Here is a 19,071-nt window from a genome sequence, read left to right as displayed (position 1 = left end):
ATGCCAGACTGTAGTGTAGCATACTGAATATATGAAGCACTCCACTAACCCTCTCCCATCCACAGTTTCAAGAGAATTTCTCCCTCTCACATCTAAATTTCTGCAGGAAGCTCTTTCTGTCAATCCCCCAGTATTTGGAGTTGACTAGAATGACAGAAATTTGGCCCCAAGACTCAATGCAACTAGAAAGAGAGCAATTAACCAACTGCATTCTGAAAATCCTGATCTTCATTGGTAAAGTAATTAATGATTCTGCAGCACCTCAATTTTAACACATCTAACCTGAGATACCTTAAAAGGGGCCGAATTCTCAGAGGATGGGTACTCATGGGGTAATTTTAAGAACTACTGACAGACATTGTATATACTGAAAATATTTCAAAATAATCAAAAGTATAAAACATCTGAAGATGATTTCAGAGTAATTGTGCTGTGTGATATGTGACATGCATGAGCATAATCCAAGCAACAGGATCTGACAACATGACTTGCTCCTAAAATGCAAGGTGAATAAGGTTAATTTAAGACAGTATATTGAGCAGCTTTCATTAACAGTCACTCAAGATGTGTGTGTGTAGAGACAGCATGTACTCAGTACTACCAATTAACTCCCATACTATTCAAAAGACCAACCATAATCACAACAGGTCGAACAATCATTTCTACTCCTAAATAATGGCTAAATGCTATGGAATTAGAATTTGGGGTATTTTTTATGCTGAAAGTATATTACTATATTAGTATGCAAAGAGCTACACTCTAATAATGCAGTGGACTGCACAGATAAAAAGTATCTGTCATTACTGACTAATAGCTCACATGTCGGCTTAGACAATAACACTATTAGAGCAGAATGTTAGCCAGGAGTGTTGACATCTACCATTCTTTTTTAAAAAATCATATAAGAACTCACGTAAAATCATTAGGAGGGACCTAAAAGTGCAACCCCGTACTCACAAATTGTGGGACTTAGTTTATCACAAGTTTACCTTATTTAATTCTTCTTTGGTTTTGTAGCCCAAAGGAGTTTTCCTGAATCTTCCTTCTTTGTATTTTTGTGTAATAAATGTTACCCTTTTTTCTAGCGGGGAGTCCATATGCAATTCTTCTTCAGGTTGAAGTTTTCCTGCCCAAAAACCGTTTGCCCTTTTATTTCCAATGACAATAAAAAGCTGACAAAGAAAAAGAAAAGGTAATTCAATACAAAAGATATCAAGGTAAATGATAAAATGTTTTCATCTGCTAAAATGAATGATGGTTAGAGAAAATGGAGTTGACTCTGGGGGGAAACAATGGAAGCCTCAACAGAATCATTGCTTATACTGTCCTGTTAAACGGTGGATGAATAATGAAAAAGTCCAAAGTTCTATGTTCATGATTAATCACCAGTAACAACTGAGGCTTAACAATGCTACTCAGATACAGTATTTCAAAAGGAACTGGGCAAGATCTGTAAAAAGGTTAACAACAGAGGATAGGGAAATATGTTCAGAAGCGCAGTGTACCTGCCCACTACTCCTTACAAACTTTGAGGTAAACACCAACTTTTATCTTTCAAAATAACCCACTAATTCCTGGAGCAAAAGAAAGATGTAAGGTAAAGAAGAGGGATCTCCTTGTAGAGGATAGACATGATTGCTCTTAAAAAATGTCTTCCATTTTCAAAAGGTTTTATTATTGGACAAATATTTCTTGAGAATAAAAGAGGGACTATTGTTGAATGTCTTTCAAAACAAAATAATATTTTAAGTACCACCACTGCAGAAGATTCTCAGGAAGATTATTCTAGAGAGAAAAAATATAACTTGCAAGATTTAAAATTTCACTCACTCCTTTTTTTCTTGAACAGAACTATGGTTTTCCCCCCACAAGTGTACAATAGGAAGGAGTACAATTTAGGGCTAGATTAGCCAGCACATTTTTTAGCAGGCTGGCCAGCAGCCCAGCTAAGTCTTGGCTCGTGCCGGGTCCAGGACCTACCCCAATCATGACTGGTGTGGAAAAAGTGAATAAGGAAAAGTTATTTACTTATTCACACAATATAAAAACAAGGGATCACCAAATGGAATTAACAGGCAGCAGCTTTAAAAACAAACAATAGGAAGCTTTTCTTCACTCAGTGCACAGTCAGCCTCTGGAAGTCCTTGCCAGAGGATGTGGTGAAGGCTAAGACTTTAACAGGGCTCAAAAAAAAAAAAAAAAAAAAAAAAAAAAAGAGCTAGATAGATTCATGGAGGTTAGCCAGGTTGAATAGGAATGGTGTCCCTAGCCTCTGCTTGTTTGGAAATGGTTCACAGGGGAGGGAGCACATGAGGGATTACCTGTTGTGTTCCCTCCCTCTGGGGCATATGGTATTGGCCACTGTCAGCAGACAAGATACTGGGCTAGATGGATGGTTGGTCTGACCCAGCATGGCCGCTCTTATGTTATTACCCCGCTGCTGCTCTGCATTAAAAGTATAGTAGGAGCCACGTAGGCAGGCAGCCCGGTTCAGTTCCGACTCCTGCCTGGGCCGGGAGCTCAGCCCCTCCCCTGGGCAGGGCTGTTGCCACCCTGCGCTGTTGCCTCAGTATCAGAGGCAGCAGCACGGAGTAACAGGCAGCCAGTCCATGAGGGGAGCTGGTTTTTAAACTATCTCCCCTTGTGGACCAGCTCCTGCCTGGCACCCCATGCTGCTGCCTCTAATATATCCCTGTAATGGACTGTGTTCTGAAGAATGGACTAATTCTCATTGTGGGGACATATGAGTGTGCATATAGTGGAAGAGGAAGTTATTACAGATTGTACCTCCCTTAACTGGCACTCTTTGGTCTGGCAACATCCATGGTCTCCCAGGACCATGGATGTTCCTGGACCACACAGCCTAGGTATAGGGAGGTTGGGCCACAAGGCAGGTGCAGCAGAGAGGTGCAGGGAGGGAGAGACCTCAGCCAGAGATCCAGGGCGTGGAGGGGCAGGTGGCACAGCAGAGAGCTCTGGCCCCGGTGGCCAGGTGGTAGAGGGGGTACTGCAGCAGTAGCTGTGGAGCTCTTGCCCCTGCCATGGAATTCAGGGATTGCAGCAGCAGTTGTGGAGCTCTGGCAGTGGTGGCCGCAAAGCTCCGGCCCCAGCAACAGAGCTCCAGTCCCAGTGGCAGCCATAGCAGGATGGGAAGCAGTGGGGCTAGGGTGGAGCCCTAGCCGAGGGCAGCAGGACAGCACAGAACATGTTGGCAGGGACCTCCCCAGTATGGCAAATCCCCTCCTTCAGGACCGGTTAGGTCCCCAGGGTGCCAGAGGAGGGAGGTCCAACATACAGTGCCAAAACCACCTATTACCCTACAGTAGAAACCAGCCACAGCCTGGCTTTGTGCATCTAGATTATTTATATCTACATTATCCAAATAATTTAAGCAACATTAAGAAATATCTAAAACAATAAGATTTTATTGCTAATCTCAGGACAGTATTGAATGTGTTTCTTAAAGCCCCAGCTGCTAGAGTCAGGTAACTTAAAAAAATGAATTGGGGATGGGAGAGATATTTCATCCCTCATGGTTTGGGAGAAAAGCTGGGGAAAACAAACCCCAGAAAGAAAATAAAAGTAACCTAATAATTATTATTTTTTAAATGAAATAATTGTTAAACCAAATTTCATGAACTCAGGGATGAAATTATTTTTGCATATTTGGATTGGCAATTTTGTTAAAGAGAAATACATTATGCAACAATAGGGCTAATGAATGGCTTTTAAATTAGCTGAGCCTATACACACAAAGAAAGAAGCAACTTTTACACCAAAAATCACAAAGTTACCACATAACCTACCTCAATCAGCTCATTGCTCCATATACTGGCATCCATTTTGAGGCTTCGGACCTTTGAATCTCTGGGTCCTAAAGATCTGTGCTGCCCTGAACAAAAATGATATATTTTAAATTATTTCAACTGAGCCTTTTAGGTTAAAAGTACAAAAAACATTACGTTAGTAAAGATATTTGTTTTAAAACGATGAGATTAATAGCTAACACTGGTCATATGCAAGAGTTTGAAAATTTTAGATAATTTCAATAGTGCAATTCACACTTTACTACAAGCTAAAATGTGAATAGACTGTAAATTCTTTGGAATAGGAAAGTCTTTTTTCCCATATTATGTAAATACTGTTTACATTTATATAATTCTTTAAATATTTAATAGATCACCTATTTTTTCTGATACAGGAGACATTTGAAGGTTTGGTTTTTTTGTTTTCTTTTAACTACTTGGAATTTTTACTATACACACTTACTGCAAGTATAAAAATCCTGTTTTGCCTGTCATTTTATCGTAACTTTCTACTAACATCTCAAAAAATATTTCCTTGGGAACCATAAAATATGTACTGAAGTTGCGGAGATCATTCTGAAATGTTTACTTTGCAATGTCCACATGTAAGGTTTAATTAAAAGGAGTACTCAAGGAAGACAAGTCTCAGTGTAGAAAACCTAAATGAATTCTTTGCATTGGTCTTCACTACAGAGGATATGGAGATACATATAACACAGCTCTTCTTTTTGGCTGACAACTCTGAAGTTCTGTCCCTACTTAATGTGTCAGTACAACAACTTTTAGAACCAACTGATAAGACAAACTGTAATAAGTCATCAGGACTAAATGGTATTCATCCAAGAATAGTGAAGGAATTCAAAGAAGAAATTACAGAACTATAAACTGTAGTACGTAACCCAGTGGCCACCAAACAGTAGATATCCTCTGACAGGTGATCCTGACTGGTTTGGCCAAAAGGCTATCAAGCACTAGCACTTCAGTTGCCCCTCCACCTATTGTCATGCTCCTGCCATCTGCCTTGGAGCTGCCCCCTGGGAACCTCCTGCTTGCTGTGCAGGATGTGGGAGGGAGAAGAGGGGGCACTGATGTCAGGGCATCCCTCCTTCCCCCACTTCTGTACCCTCTCTCCACACAGAGAGAAGAGGATGGAGGGAGCTTGGCAATGCAAATCTCTGTCACTCTTACACACTGTGTGTGTGTCTGTTACTCCCACAAACACACACTGTCCTTCACTCTCATCTTCTGACCCAACACCCACGGGGGGTGTTATTACTTCTTTTACTGCTTGCAAAGTGTGTGAGTTTTGGTTTCTAACTGGTCTGTGCATTTCATAATTTTCATTTCTCCCTTACGCTTAAATGTAATTCTTTGAGTAGTGAGTTCTATAATGCCTAACCTGTCGTGGCTGGAGTAATTATCCCTGTGATAATTGCTGCTATGGGAAGTGGCTAGCATGTCTCTACAGGTCCTGAGAAAGGCAGAGCAGGAGCTCTCCACATGTTGTCCTTGCTGGCAGACACCACTCCTTCTGCTCCCATTGATTAATAATGGGGAGCCATGGCCAGTAGAAGCTGTGGGCTCCGTGCCTATAGATGAGGGGCAGTACATGGCACCATGGAGCCACTGCTGTACATGCCAGCTGCTTTCAGGAGTGGTGCAGGGCCACAGCAGGAGTAAGCCTGCCTTAACCCCACTGCTCCACCACCTGGAAGCCATCTCAGTTAAATGGTGCCCAGCCAGGGCCTGCTTCCTGAACCTCCTCTTACACCCAACCTCCTGCCCCAGTCGTGACTCCCCCTGCGCCCAAACTCCTTCCCAAAGCTTGTACCCTGAAACCCCTCCTGGACCCCAATCCCCCACCCTGAGCTAAGCCCGGAGCCATTCCAACATTCCAAACTCCTTAGCCCAAGACCAGAGCCTACACTCCAATCCCCTACCTCAGCCTGTTGAAAGTAAGTGAGGATGGGGAAGGAAGGGGATGGAGCGAGCAGTGTGAGGCCTCGGAGAAGGGGTGGAGCAGGGGCAGGGCCTCAGAGAAGGTGGGGGGGAATGAAGTGGGGCAAGGTTTGGGTTTGAGGTAGATCTTACATTGCACTTAAATTGAAAAAGTGATCTTGTGGTTACAAAGGTTGGAGACCATTGATTTAACCTTATACTGGGATCGACCAGTGTACCAGACAACAGGAAGAGGCCATTATTTGGAATTTAGAATTATCGGAGAGAGTCAACAATCATGTGGATAAAGGTGATCCAGATGATATGACACGTGAATTTTCAGAAATCCTTTACCAAGATCAAAGGAAAAAAAATAATTCCAAGTACATATAAACAATTATTGGCTCTCAATTAACTATTTCTATGCAATAAAGATACTGAGATCATCAAGGAAGCTCTCTGAAAACTTGTACTGTACTAAATAACCAGCAGCAGTCTAAAAGCATAACAGTACATTAGAAAAGGGAAAGAAAATAAGACAAAATATAATGTCACTATAATAAATCCATGGTGTACCCATCTTGTGAATACTGTGTCCAGTTTGGCCACTGCAGTTTACCTTGATATGGAGGAGAGACTGAAATGATTAGGGCTCTTCATCTTAGAAAATATATGATTAAAGGGGAATATAAGAAAGTTCAGTAAAGCCATGAATGGTGTGGGTACAAAATAAGAAAAATGCTATTTACCATTTTACACCATCCAAAAGCTAGGGGGAAACAGGTTTAATACAAACAAGCGAGAGTACATTTTCACACAATATATAGCTAAGCTGAGGAATTCACTACCATGAGATGTTGTGATAACCAAAAGTATAACTGGGTTCCAGAGTGAACTGGACAGGTTCATGGAGAATAGATGTATGAATGATTATTAGGCAAGATGGTCAGGGCACAATATTACACTCAGAGGAATGTCTCTATACCTCTGGCCACTAGAAGCCGCAAATGAAAAGAGGGTATACCACTCTAAATCTGACCTATTCTGTACACTCCCCTGTAGCTCTAATACAGACCACTATATAGTCAGGACAGCAGACAGCACTGAGCATGGTCAGATCCAATATGGGCAACGCTTATGTCCTAAATCAGAACCCAATTCTGCAAGGTACCAAGTGCCTCCACAGAGGTGCTGAGGAGCCTTAACTTCCACTGACCGCAACAAATTATTCATTTCAAGGGCATGGACCAACTTAGAAGATTGGACACATTGATACATGGAAATGGTTTAGAACAGGGTTTCCCAAACTTTTTCACATGGGGACCAGTAAACCCATTCACGAGCTTTTGGAAGACTGGAAACATTCATTTGCATATTTGCATATTCATTAAGCAAATGATGAATATTCAAATAAGTTTTTTCTGGTCCTCCCAAAGCCCCCAGTGCCAGCGTTAGCCAAGCTTTTGATACAGTCACCCACAATATTCTTGCCAGCAAGTTAAGGGAATATGGATTGGACTGTAAGATGGATAGAAAGCTGGCTAGATCAGGGTTTCCCAAATTTTTTACTTTAGTTGGAACCTGGTTTTTTTTTTCAGTACTGTTTTTTGCAGCCCAAAAATATAAATGCATATAAAAAAAGAATGAAAAATGAATACATTTTCAGTGGTTCACCTGGTTGCATCCTCTGCCCAGCCTGGGCCAGGGCTTGAGGGACCCGGTGCCACATGGGCACTCCAGGAGGCGGGAGCAGGAGCAGATTGGGCATAGGGTATCTGGCTAGGAGGCAGGGTGCAATGGTAGCCAAGTGTCTGATTTTGTACTAGACAGTCTGGTATTTTCTAATTAGGTAAGTTTTATTATAATTAGGTGTATCAGTCCTTAGCTGCAAACTGCCTGGCTGGTAGATGTGCTCATGCTGCCTGAGTGTGTCTACCAGCCAGGCAGTTCACAACTACTCAAGGGAGGGTATGTGTGGGGGGCGGGGAGAAGGGAGCAAAATGGAATCCCAGGGCCAGACTTACTTGTATGCCCGGGTTTGCATGTGCCCAGGTCAGTCCCACTCTCCCCCACCCTTCTCCTCCCGATCTCCCCAATCTAGCCCTGCTGCCCCTGTCCAGCCCTGCTTCTAGCAGCTGGTTCTCCCATCCTCCTCCTCATCTCCCCCGCCCAGCCCTCCTGCCCCCATCCAGCCCTAGTTCCACCACCTGCCCTCCCCAATCTCCACTGGACAGCCCCGCTTCCCCTAACCCTGCTTCCACCACCCACCCGCCCGCCCGCCCCAATCTCCGCAGGACAGCCCCGCTACCCCCAACCCTGCTTCTGCCGGCCACTGGCCGCCAGCCCACCAGCCCCGATCTCCACGGGACAGCCATGCTGCCCCCAACTCTGCTTTCACCAGCTGCCAGCCCTGATCTCCGCGGGACAGCCACACTGCCCCCAACTCTGCTTCCGCCGGCCGCCAGCCACGATCTCCGCGGGACAGCCCTGCTGTCCCCAACCCTGCTTCCCAATGGCCAGTTTCCCCCACACACACCCCTCCTCCCAACCCGCCCTGCTCTGCTCCCCTCCCGGTAGCCACGCTGAGGCCTGGTATTTTTTCCCACGGCCTGTAGTTTGGAAAACGCTGTAAGGCTTAGAATAATTAAATATATCTGTACTTTGATTTAAAGATACCACAAATTTCTGCTTCTCAAAACTTTTGCAAGGACATGTTATAAATGGCACTAAGTAAAACAAAAGCAACAAAAAAGAAAGGACATGCATAGGTATGCAAGTGATATTCTGTAGCAACACAGGGACTCATTTTTAATTACTCTACCTGCGCATTTCTTACAAATGACAACACAGAGATTGATGGATGCCCAGTCAGGATCTGAAGCTTTACAATCAGCACAGCTCCTATTTGACTCATTGAACCAGATCTTCTCAGCTACTTCATAATCAGAGAGAGTTTCTGCTATCGATTGTTGCAATGCTTCAATCCACTCTTGTTTCTCTCCTTCCGACTCTGCTGTAAAGCTGAAACAATTGACTTTTCTGCATTATTGATCTTTATTTTAAAGCCCAATTAAACAGGGTCTATACGTCCTCTTGTGCATTTAATCTACAAATGAAGTTGCTGTTCAAAAATCTGATATCCCTACAGATTTAAATATCGAGACAAGATATATTCTTTCATTTGGTTGCTTAATGAAAACTCCCTCAATACTCCAACATATCATTTATTTAAAAGCTCAATTAATTACCTGCAATAGAAATTTTTGGAAAACCAACTTTCATTCCAAAGTTGATTTCAATCTTTTTTCTTAATATAAATCTGATTTAAAACTGATTTAAGCCACAATATCACAAAAGATTCAGGAGGGCATTACCAAAGGAACTGTTAGTATTTACTAAGCAGTAGAGATGGACTGTGCCATAGGTAATAACTTTAAATAGGATATTCCTTTACATAGGCTATCTGACCCAGTTAGGTACAGACTCAAGTCACTGGAACATGACCAACCTACTTGCAGTTCTGTGCTGCTAGAAATGAGAATCAGAGAATCAGTGAATCAGAATCAGAGTTTCAATGAAACTGGAAATTATGTTTGCTTTTCAGCCTCCTGATCCTAGATTAAGATCCAGAAATCCAAGCAGAGGAATAGGAAAAAGGGCAATGATTTCTCTATATTACTGCTGTTTCATTTCATTTAAGTACAATAGTTTACAATGGCATTCCTTAAAAAGGATTCAATATCTGTATTAGTTCTCATGATTTTGTTTCCAATAGCATTTACCATGGAACATAATAAAGTGCCTATGAGCTTCAATGGGAAGTTCTTGAAATGATTGTCATATGATCCTTTTAAGGAATAAATTAATAGCTAATTAAATGGACAAAGTACTCTTTCAGTGACGCCTTTACTTGACATTTTATTTATTTTCAAGAAAAAGACTTTACAGTAACCACTCCTTTTCCTTTACCCTTTCTTAGAATGCAACCACACATTGAAACTCAAAATTATAACAATAAGAATTTGTAAGGCCTGTGACATCTAATAGACACTGTACTTGGAAAGGGATGTAACAGATAAAAAAAACAGCCAAAGAAATAAATCTTACAACTATATAAAAACACTTAAATAATTTAAATTACTGAAATCTTTACCAAAAGTGAGTAAGGTTCATTTTAATGCAAAGCAAACTTTTCCAGAATTTACTACCGGTTCTGAAATTTTTGATACATAAAAATGTCAATAGTTCTTACCTAAAGCTTTTATAGGGAGTGATTAGTTCAAAAGACTGTTTTGCTGTCCTGTCCACTTGTTTTACATTTGCCACATTCATAGGGATTGCAGTGATACCAAACCCAGTCTTAAAATCCTAAAGGCAGGAGGGAGAGGAAGGAAGAGGAAAAAAAAAAAGATTACATTCTTTAGTCATCAGAAAAGGATGCAAAATCATATCAACTGTTAACAAGCTCTTCTTCAATGCATTGAGAGAGAACTAAAAATACATTAAATACATTCCTAAAATTACTTTTCCATGTACGCAATTCCTCTAGTTTCTAGAAGAATGTTATTTGATCATAAGTGGGAGAGTAAATGTTTTGTGCAGCTGAATGGAGATAAAGTGGACTAAGAAAAGTCTCCTGTATTAAAACATGATTCATACTACACATGATTTACTGGATTAAATTTGCTAAACTCAGTTTCTACAGTGCAACTATGTATTTCCTTATAGATATAAATATGGGTACAGGTTAGACCTCCCTGATCTAGCAGCCTCCAGACCTGACTGGTATCAGATGAGGGGTTTTGCCAGACCAAGAGAGCTCATTTCTGGCCACATACCCATCCCCACCCATCCCCACCACCGCCCCTCCTTGAAACCTGGGCCAGCTGCCAGCTGAGCCTACTACTGGCCCCACTGGTAAATTCTAGTTCATGAACATTTGGCTAGTTTAGCCATTGATCTGTTGATTAATTTGGGCAAATCATTTCACCTCCCTGTGCCTCAGCTTCTCAATCTATAAACTAGAGTCAGTAATTCTTGCCTTTGAAATGACCTTTAGCTGAAAAACTGCTATACAGATACTTAATAGTATAATCAGTGGTCCTATTATAGATGGTTAACATGGGCTTAAATTCTATTTTAAAAAACAAAATTGAGCAGTAAAATGAAAGTTAATCAAAAGTATAAACATATGTTTGTACTATAATTGTTAAGTAATAATTGTATTACAGAAGGGAACACAAGTTTTGGCACTGTACACATATAAACTAGCAAAGATTTCTCCTGTGACAAAAAAGTTTGGAATCTTCATTTTATAGCAGAAACTAAGAGTATAAGTCATTGAAACTCCATTTCAATTAAAGCTGCTTAATTAATTGTAAGGGTAAAAACTGTTTGTTTTTCCGCAAGACTGACACACAAAAAATCCCAACCCTCCTTTAAATTGTTCTAAGTTTTAAAGCTAAAAAGGCACTGGGTTTGATTCCCTTCTCCATCACAGACTTCTTATGCAACCTTGGACAGGTCACTTGGGCTCAGGTCCTCAAAGGTATTCAGGCACGTAACTTCTGTTTCTGCCAAAGTTCTTCAGTGATAAAATAGGGTTAATAGCATTGTCCTACATCATAGGTGCATTGTGAGGATAAATACATATGATGCACAGGTAATTTGTAATTGAGGGGCCAGATATGTACTATAGATTGCAAGATAGAGAAGAATAAATATAAATAAAATATGGCCTAGACACTACTTGGTAAGTGTTACTATGATTCTAAGATATCCTAAAACTAAAATTTATGAAAGTGGCATGATTCTTTTTTGTTTGTTTGTTTGTTCTTACGCTTTCACCAGCTCATAAAAGACAGTCTTGCTTAAACAGTAGATATTGTACAGCACTCAGAGAAATATCATAAAAGGTTCTTTACCAACATTAGGGTTGCCAGGTGTCCGGTATTTGCAGCCTCTGTCCAGTAAAAAAAAAAAAAAAAGACCATACCAGACATGTAAAATTCTTCCCCTGTCATGTCTGGTGGGGGTATTTAAAGGCGCAGCAACTTTTTTCTCAACAAGTTTGGTCCCCCCCTTTTTTTTTTCTCCTCAACCAATTTTTTCCCCGCCACGTTCGGTATTTTTTGTGAAAGTATCTGGCAACCCTAACCAAAACACTCGGACTTATTAGAAGTATTTCGTTTCATGTTAGACACTATGAATCCTTCTTATAAGTGTGAAAAATTTTATTTCCTTTCCCATTTGTTTAACCACCTATTAAGTTTTGTCTTAAAAGATTACAAGTTCTTTTGAAGGGTTACCTTACTGTTTATCTGCACAGCATCTAAGAAAGTGGAACTACTGTCCTAGTAAGGCCTCTAGGTTAGACCTTACTTTATGATAAAGTAATATAAATGATATAAGAAGTCATTTCAAACATTTACCTACTCAGGCCTTAACCCTCATAACCTTACATAAAGAATAGCCCTACCGAAGACAGTAGAACTACTTCTATGCATTAAGTTAGCAAGTGCATAATCACTTGCATAACTGGATTTTGACAAGAGAATCTAGAAAGGGGCAGCAACTGAGGAATCAGTAACATACTTTTCAGATTAGACTAATAAGGGTAACATAACATGCTATAAGTGACAAGGAGTCCTGTAGCACCTTATACAGGATGCATCTGACAAAGTGGGTCTTTGCCCACGAAAGCTTATGCTCCAATACATCTGTTAGTCTATAAGGTGCTACAGGACTCCTTGTCGCTTTTGCAGATTCAGACTAATACGACTACCCCTCTGATACAAAACATGTGGGCACTTCACAGCACTCAGAGAAATATCATAAAAGGTTCTTTACCAATATTAGGGTTGCCAGGTGTCCGGTATTTGCGGCCTCTGTCCAGTAAAAAAAAAAAAAAAAGAAAAGAAAAAAAAGACCATACCAGACATGTAAAATTCTTCCCCTATAAATCAGTTACCACATGCCTTCCTCACATTGAGCAACACTCAATTTGCTAACTATACAGCATTCTGCAGTTGGTATAAACCACGTTTTGTGAGTGTCACATACTGCAGAATCAAGGTTCAGAAATTATAAGCTGTCTCAATTGCAGAATTGCTCTTTACTTCACTCTGGGGAGTTTGAACTGGGTGTGGGGAGGAAAATAGTGCTCCTCTTCGAAAGATATATTAATTCATTTTAAGAGTGTGAGAGGACAATAGGACCATTCAAGTGCCTGTCAGAATGCACAGACAGCGAAGATCAAGTATCTCCTCTCTAGAACAAGAATCGTTTTATCCCTACAGATTGAAAGCTCATTGCTCAGGTTTACATTAAAACAGTATGTTAGATTTTCTCAGCAATGGAAGAAAAAGTGTAAGAACATTTAAAATATAGAGGGAAAAGCAAAGTTTCTTAATTAGAAAAGTCTATGATACATTTGTATTTTGGGGCATATATTTGGAGGAGAAAAAAAGGGTGTGTCTCTTGGATGAGAAAATGTTTTTATAAGTTATATGTATACCAAGAGAACAAAAATATCACAACATAAATCTCAATTATACACTCATGACTCTAGGAAAAGGGAGCTATCCACGAAATAAGACAATGGGAACCCAGCATATTTTCTGTAGTAAATAGTAATTTTCCTGCAGCAGAAATCATTAGAACATATGATTCCCATTGCCATTGATTCAGAAGTCTTTATAAAACACAACTTAGAAAAATCTTCTATCCCCACATCTAAATGAGCACAAGAGCACACACAATAAATAAATAGAAAAATCTCATATGTCTGCCAAATTGCTTTTAATAAATTATGATAGTTCAAGGTAAATATTTACAAATGAGTGAAATCAGGCCCCTACATCCAAATTTAGATATCTAAGACGTCTTATTTTCAAGAAAAGTTGAACATTCACAGCTCAAAAAATAAGCAACAAAGTATCTGGGTCAAAGGTCATGCAAGATACTTATAGCATATTTGCGGTAGAAGAAAAGTCTTGTGGCTTCAAGTTAAATATATTCTTTGCCCACAAAACCATTCTTCCTCTCAAAGGGAGCATAGTCAGCCATATGCAACCTTACATTTAATTCACTTTTGTTTGGCATTTCCAGTTACCAGCTCAGTTCCCCTTTTGCAAACTTGTCTGAGCCCACAAACTCCAGATCTGTGGTGCTTTAAACTTTACAAGCGGTTTTGTAAGGTTATTTAAAAGTTATAAATAGCTGTGTTTCAGTGTGTTCTAGCTTTCACTGAACATACCATTATTTCTGCATGGGTTAGTCTGTTGAAAGACTTATAAGAGAAAGTTAAATTGCACAGTAAAAAAAAAAATCCCCAGAATATGTCCCTTTCATTGATTCTTTATGATGTATGATGACAACCTCAAAAGTTGATTCAAAAGAATCAAACAACTTTACTTGGTAATTTTTCAATTAGAAATATCGGTCCTAAATTCCCTGCTTTTTACTGGATGACAAGAGGGATAAAGATGACACCACAGAAGATTGAAAACTTAATAGCAGCTTTAATGAGAGAAGAGACTTGAATGTGTAGATTGGAGAGTTACAGCAGAATGAGAAGGAAAAAAAGGCTTATTGCAGGTTTTTATTCTAGCCTGCTTTACTCACATGGCAAAATGGAGGGGTCAGAAGGAAGGGAGGACAACTTTCTGAAAAAGATTCAATATCTCTTTCACCTGCAGTGAAAAGCTGGGAATGCTGAAGTTCCAGTTTTGGTCTGTTGTAGTACTATCCTGATCAACTTGTTTAGCCCTATAGTCCAGTAAAAACCTTAAATTCAGCACTTGATATTTAAAAGGTTAAAAAATTTTCAAAAACTTACTGAGGAAAAAAAAAATCTTCAAAATCCTCGACACTGTAAAAGAGCTCCAAAGGGGTAAAAATAAAACTATTCTTATGATTTAGTTCACCTTTTTTATGGTCATGAAAAGCAGACTAAAATATGGTCTTCCCGATTTGTGAAACCATTCTATTTCCATTTTTCTTTTCCCAGTAGAATCTGTGACCTTTAAACTATTTTTAATCAATTCATTGCTTCAAAAGTATGATCTTGCATGTTTCCTTAGATTTACCATTGCTTTTTGGAGTAGCTCATTTAAGGTTTACTTTATGCAAGGATTGAGGAATTTACAGCAACCCTTCCTTCTGAAAACTAAAAGTTGCTTTGCCCTGGAAAACTGGATTCTATCCCTAGCTCTGCAGCACAGTTCATATGCGACACTGGGCAAGTCACTTACACCACATTTTTCTGGATCCCTGACTTGAGGCCAAATGGAGAAGCGCAAGTGCAAGTAAACACTTAAAAGCTCTACTCTGAATATATTGAATTCTATATATTATCCAGTGTCAGGTCTTAAACACCTTACACCTTGGGCACACAAAACAAATAGATACTCTTGATGTTTCTGTGTCTCAGTTCACCATTTGCAAAATGGAGATAAAATTCACTCATCTCAGAGGGGTGCAGTGAAAATAAATTCATGTTTGTTAAGCAAATACTATAGGGATGTGTGCCACAGAAAAGCCCATGAGTAAATTAATAATTCTGTTTTCAGAAAAAGGTCTAAACCATGGACACTGAATCAGACATGGGTTCCACATTGAAGAATGAGGATAAAAAATATTGAATAGAGATAGTCCCCGACTTATGAAGGAGTTACGTACCAGGCACTTGGTCGTAACTTGATCTGTTCATAAGTCAGACCCCATTCATTTACATGTGACCACGCTGGATGGATCACGTTCATAACTCGGGGACGTGCTTAATGGGAGGTTAGTCGTAAGGATGAACAGTCGTAAATCGATGAGTTTGTAACCTAGGGACTACCTGTATCTGCTCAACATCTGTCCTGAAAGGGGCAGGAGTACTGTGTGAAAAAATAGTATGCAATTATGTAACCCAAGACTATCATAAACACATAAAAGTATCAAAGTAAAAAATAAAAACTATTATCAAAGGTATCAGGTTTCTTACCTAAATTCTGACATATCCTAACTTCTGGATGCTTGACTTTGCAACCTTAATAATATTCTTTTCATGTAATTTGGATAGGAGATTTTCTAGATTTTAAGAAAGCAAACAGGAAAAAAAATGTTCATCATATTGACACCCACATGGGTCATCATCAGGGTGTGAACCAAACCAATCTCCACCACTTGAGCGAACAGTAATTGATAGCCACCGGGGGTTGTAATCTCCATGTAGAGCAGCACTAGATGGTAGAGAGATCCATTGTCAAAGACTTTAAGACAGGGTGGGCATATCTGCTGTGCAAGGTTAGACCCTGGTGGGCCTCCGCCTTCATGTTTATCTGTGCCTTCACAAGTATTGGAAGATCACAGCTCAATGCATGCAGTGGAAAGCGACATCCTGGTCCATGATGCTCTTCCCAATGCTTGCATTGGCATTGAAATGTAAATACTCAGAATAAGCAATGATGTGGTATTCTCATCCTGAAAGCAATCAGAACCTATTAGTATAACATTAAGTTTGTGGTTTAAATAAAAGTGATCTTGGGATCAGCCGCAATGCTTTCTGGAGATTCCCGAAGGAACACAATACTGCCTTGTACTTTAGTGATGAGTTAGACTGAACGGGAGGTTGCTAATACCTAGTAGTTGCCCAAACATTCCAGCCATATTTGCTTTTAATTCCCTTTCAGCCAGGAGAGAGAAACAACCTAACACTATCTGGGTGCCATGAATGAGACACAAAACTGTATGTCAAAGGCAGACTGATGACACTGCAGACCAAACCATCTTGACAGCTTCCCAATTTTATACAAATGGTGAACAGGAGGGAAGATTTAATAGATCCTTGTGCCACCCCATGAGAGAGAGATTGGCACAGATGAACAATTCCAATTGGTAAAACTATTGTAATTTCCTGCCAGCAGGGTTTCTTTGTAACATGTGGAATACTCTGAATTCAATAACACATTAGGTAATGGGTATGAAGAAATGTGATTGTGTTATGCCTGTTTTGTTTTTTCCATTTGGCAGACATGAAATGGTATTGAGATGGATGAACTAGTTAAACAAAAATAAATACATAGCACTTAACAGAGAAACATTAAAGACATTCAACAGTGGGTGTGTATCAGGAATGTCCACTGTGCTGTTTTTAGCCCCATGTGTAGAGTGCACCCACATTCCATTTTATTTCTCACCCGCCCAACTTTTTTGGCATAACTGGGCATTTACCCCCTTTGCTCTCCAAATGAAATAAAAGCAGTTTTGCCAAAAACTGAGGTGTGACCCTTGCTGGGGCACAGAGGAATGTGCAGGGACAGAAAGGGCTAGTGGCAATGCCAGCCATGTGCGGAAGGAGATCTATGGAGAGAAGCTCATCTGGGACAGCGGTGCAAAGGCAACATGGGGCCTTGGGCCGGTTCTTCATGCAGGGACTAGATGGGGTCTTTGGGGAGGCTCTGGGAGGGCCAGAGGAGTTCAGGCTAGCCCCACACACCAGCAGGTAACAAGGAGGGCATTGGGGTACTGTACTCACTGGGAGAGTTGGGAGTCATCAGGAGGACCCTCGTGTAGTGTCCAGTTTACCCTTTCAGAAAATACGGTCATCCTACCTACGAGCCTGAGTTAGTTGGACACAGACTCAGACTACTCACTGCAGCATTTATTTTTTTGTTTGTTTGTTTTTTGCAACACAGTCATACCCTAACCATAGAATCAGAGTTGGAAGAGACCTCAGGAGGTCACGGATCCAACCCCCACTAAAAGCAGGACCAATCCTAACGAAATCATCCCAGCAAGGCTTTGAAAAGCTGAGACTTCAAAACCTCCAGGGATAAAGATTCCATCACCTCCTAATGTAACCCATTTCAATGCTTCACCTCCCTTCTAGTGAAATAGTTTTTCCTAATATCCAACCCTTAATCTCCCCCACTGTAACTTGAGACCATTGTTCCCATTCTGTCATCTGTCAACACTGAGGACAGCCTCTCTCCATCCTCTTTGGAACCTCCCTTTAGGTAATCGAAGACTGCTATCAAATCCCTGCTCATTCTTCTCTTCTGTCTGCATCTCCTCATATGTCATGTGCTCCAGCCCACTAATCATTTTTATTGCCCTCTGCTGGACTTTCTCCAATGCATTCACATCCTTACTGTAATGGAGGAGGCAAAACAGAACTGGACACATTACTCCAGATGTGGCCTCACCAGTGCTGAATAAAGGGGAATACTCACTTCCCTAGATCTGATGGCAATGCTTCTACTATTATGCCATTAGCTTTCTTGACTACAAGGGCACACTGTTGATTCATATCCAGCTTCTCATCCATTTCAATTCCCAGGTCCTTTTCTGCAGAACTGCTACTGAGCCAATCGATCCCCAGCCTGTAGCAGTGCTTGAGATTCTTCTGTCCCAACTGCAGGACTCTACAACTGTCCGTGTTGAACCTCATCAGATTTCTTTTGGCCCAATCCTCTACTTTGTCACTCAAGATCCTATCCCTGCCCTCCAGCATTATCTACCACTCCCCCTAGTTTAGTGTCATCTGCAAACTTGCTGAGGGTACACTCCATCCCCTTTCCAGGTCACTAATAAAGATGCTGAAAACGACCCTTGGGGAACTCTACTTGATATCCACCACCAACCAGACATCGAGCTGTTGATCACTATCCACTGAGCCCAGATATCTAGCCAGTTTTCTATCCACCTTACAGTCAAGGTACATCAGATCACTGCCTTCCCTATAGCCACAAAGTCATTTTGCCTCATCATCACAGGCAATCAGATTGGTCAGATATGACTGCTCTTGGTGAATCCATGTTGAGTATTACGGATCACTTTCTTCTCTTCTAAGTGCTTCAAAATGGATTCTCCCCTAAGAGATCTAGATTGTGAATCAAGCAAAGCTAGTGATCCCTCTCTCTAGAACTCCTTCTCCGGTAGTTTTGCATTACACCCAACTAGTAAGTAACAGGTTCAAAACAAAGGCAGAGTAACTGCATCCACAAAAAATTACTGAATAAGCCAAAAGCTATTGGTACAAAACAAATATTTACACCAGTGACCAGGAATTTTGTTTAGGAAGCATAGGGGCTTTTACTCATTTCTTACAGGCAGAGAGGTTTCAAAAATTTTAGCACCCATGTCCTACACATAACAGTAACTCTATAGTCTTTTTATTTTCTCTTTGGCAAGAAGAAAATGTGCTTGTTTCATGGTTCAGAAATTAAAACTGGATATTTTAAATGGACTGGCAATTTTTCCCTATGATCTGGATTTCCCTAAGTTTTAGTTACCTCCAGATAGGTATAAAAATAAACAACAGGACTGAATCTGAACT

The 19,071-nt window shown here is 40.5% G+C and overlaps 1 protein-coding gene across 2 annotated transcripts in view; it reads right to left on the bottom strand.

Moving 5' to 3' along the window:
- ARAP2 (ArfGAP with RhoGAP domain, ankyrin repeat and PH domain 2) overlaps positions 1 to 19,071 on the bottom strand; it is a 213,755-nt gene that overhangs the window by 94,140 nt on the left and 100,544 nt on the right. For both annotated transcript variants that reach the window (XM_025187574.2, XM_006128750.4), the window contains exons 10-13: positions 9,997 to 10,112; positions 8,566 to 8,765; positions 3,807 to 3,892; positions 990 to 1,172 (exon numbers count right to left, since the gene is read on the bottom strand). In XM_025187574.2, the coding sequence (XP_025043359.2) occupies positions 990 to 1,172; positions 3,807 to 3,892; positions 8,566 to 8,765; positions 9,997 to 10,112 (585 nt within the window). The remainder of the gene's footprint in view (positions 1 to 989; positions 1,173 to 3,806; positions 3,893 to 8,565; positions 8,766 to 9,996; positions 10,113 to 19,071) is intronic.

This window comes from Pelodiscus sinensis, chromosome 5 (genome assembly GCF_049634645.1).
Source record: "Pelodiscus sinensis isolate JC-2024 chromosome 5, ASM4963464v1, whole genome shotgun sequence".
Lineage (NCBI taxonomy): Eukaryota > Metazoa > Chordata > Testudines > Trionychidae > Pelodiscus > Pelodiscus sinensis.
Note: the sequence above shows the minus strand (reverse complement) of the source record. Positions and strands in the feature narration are given on the sequence as shown.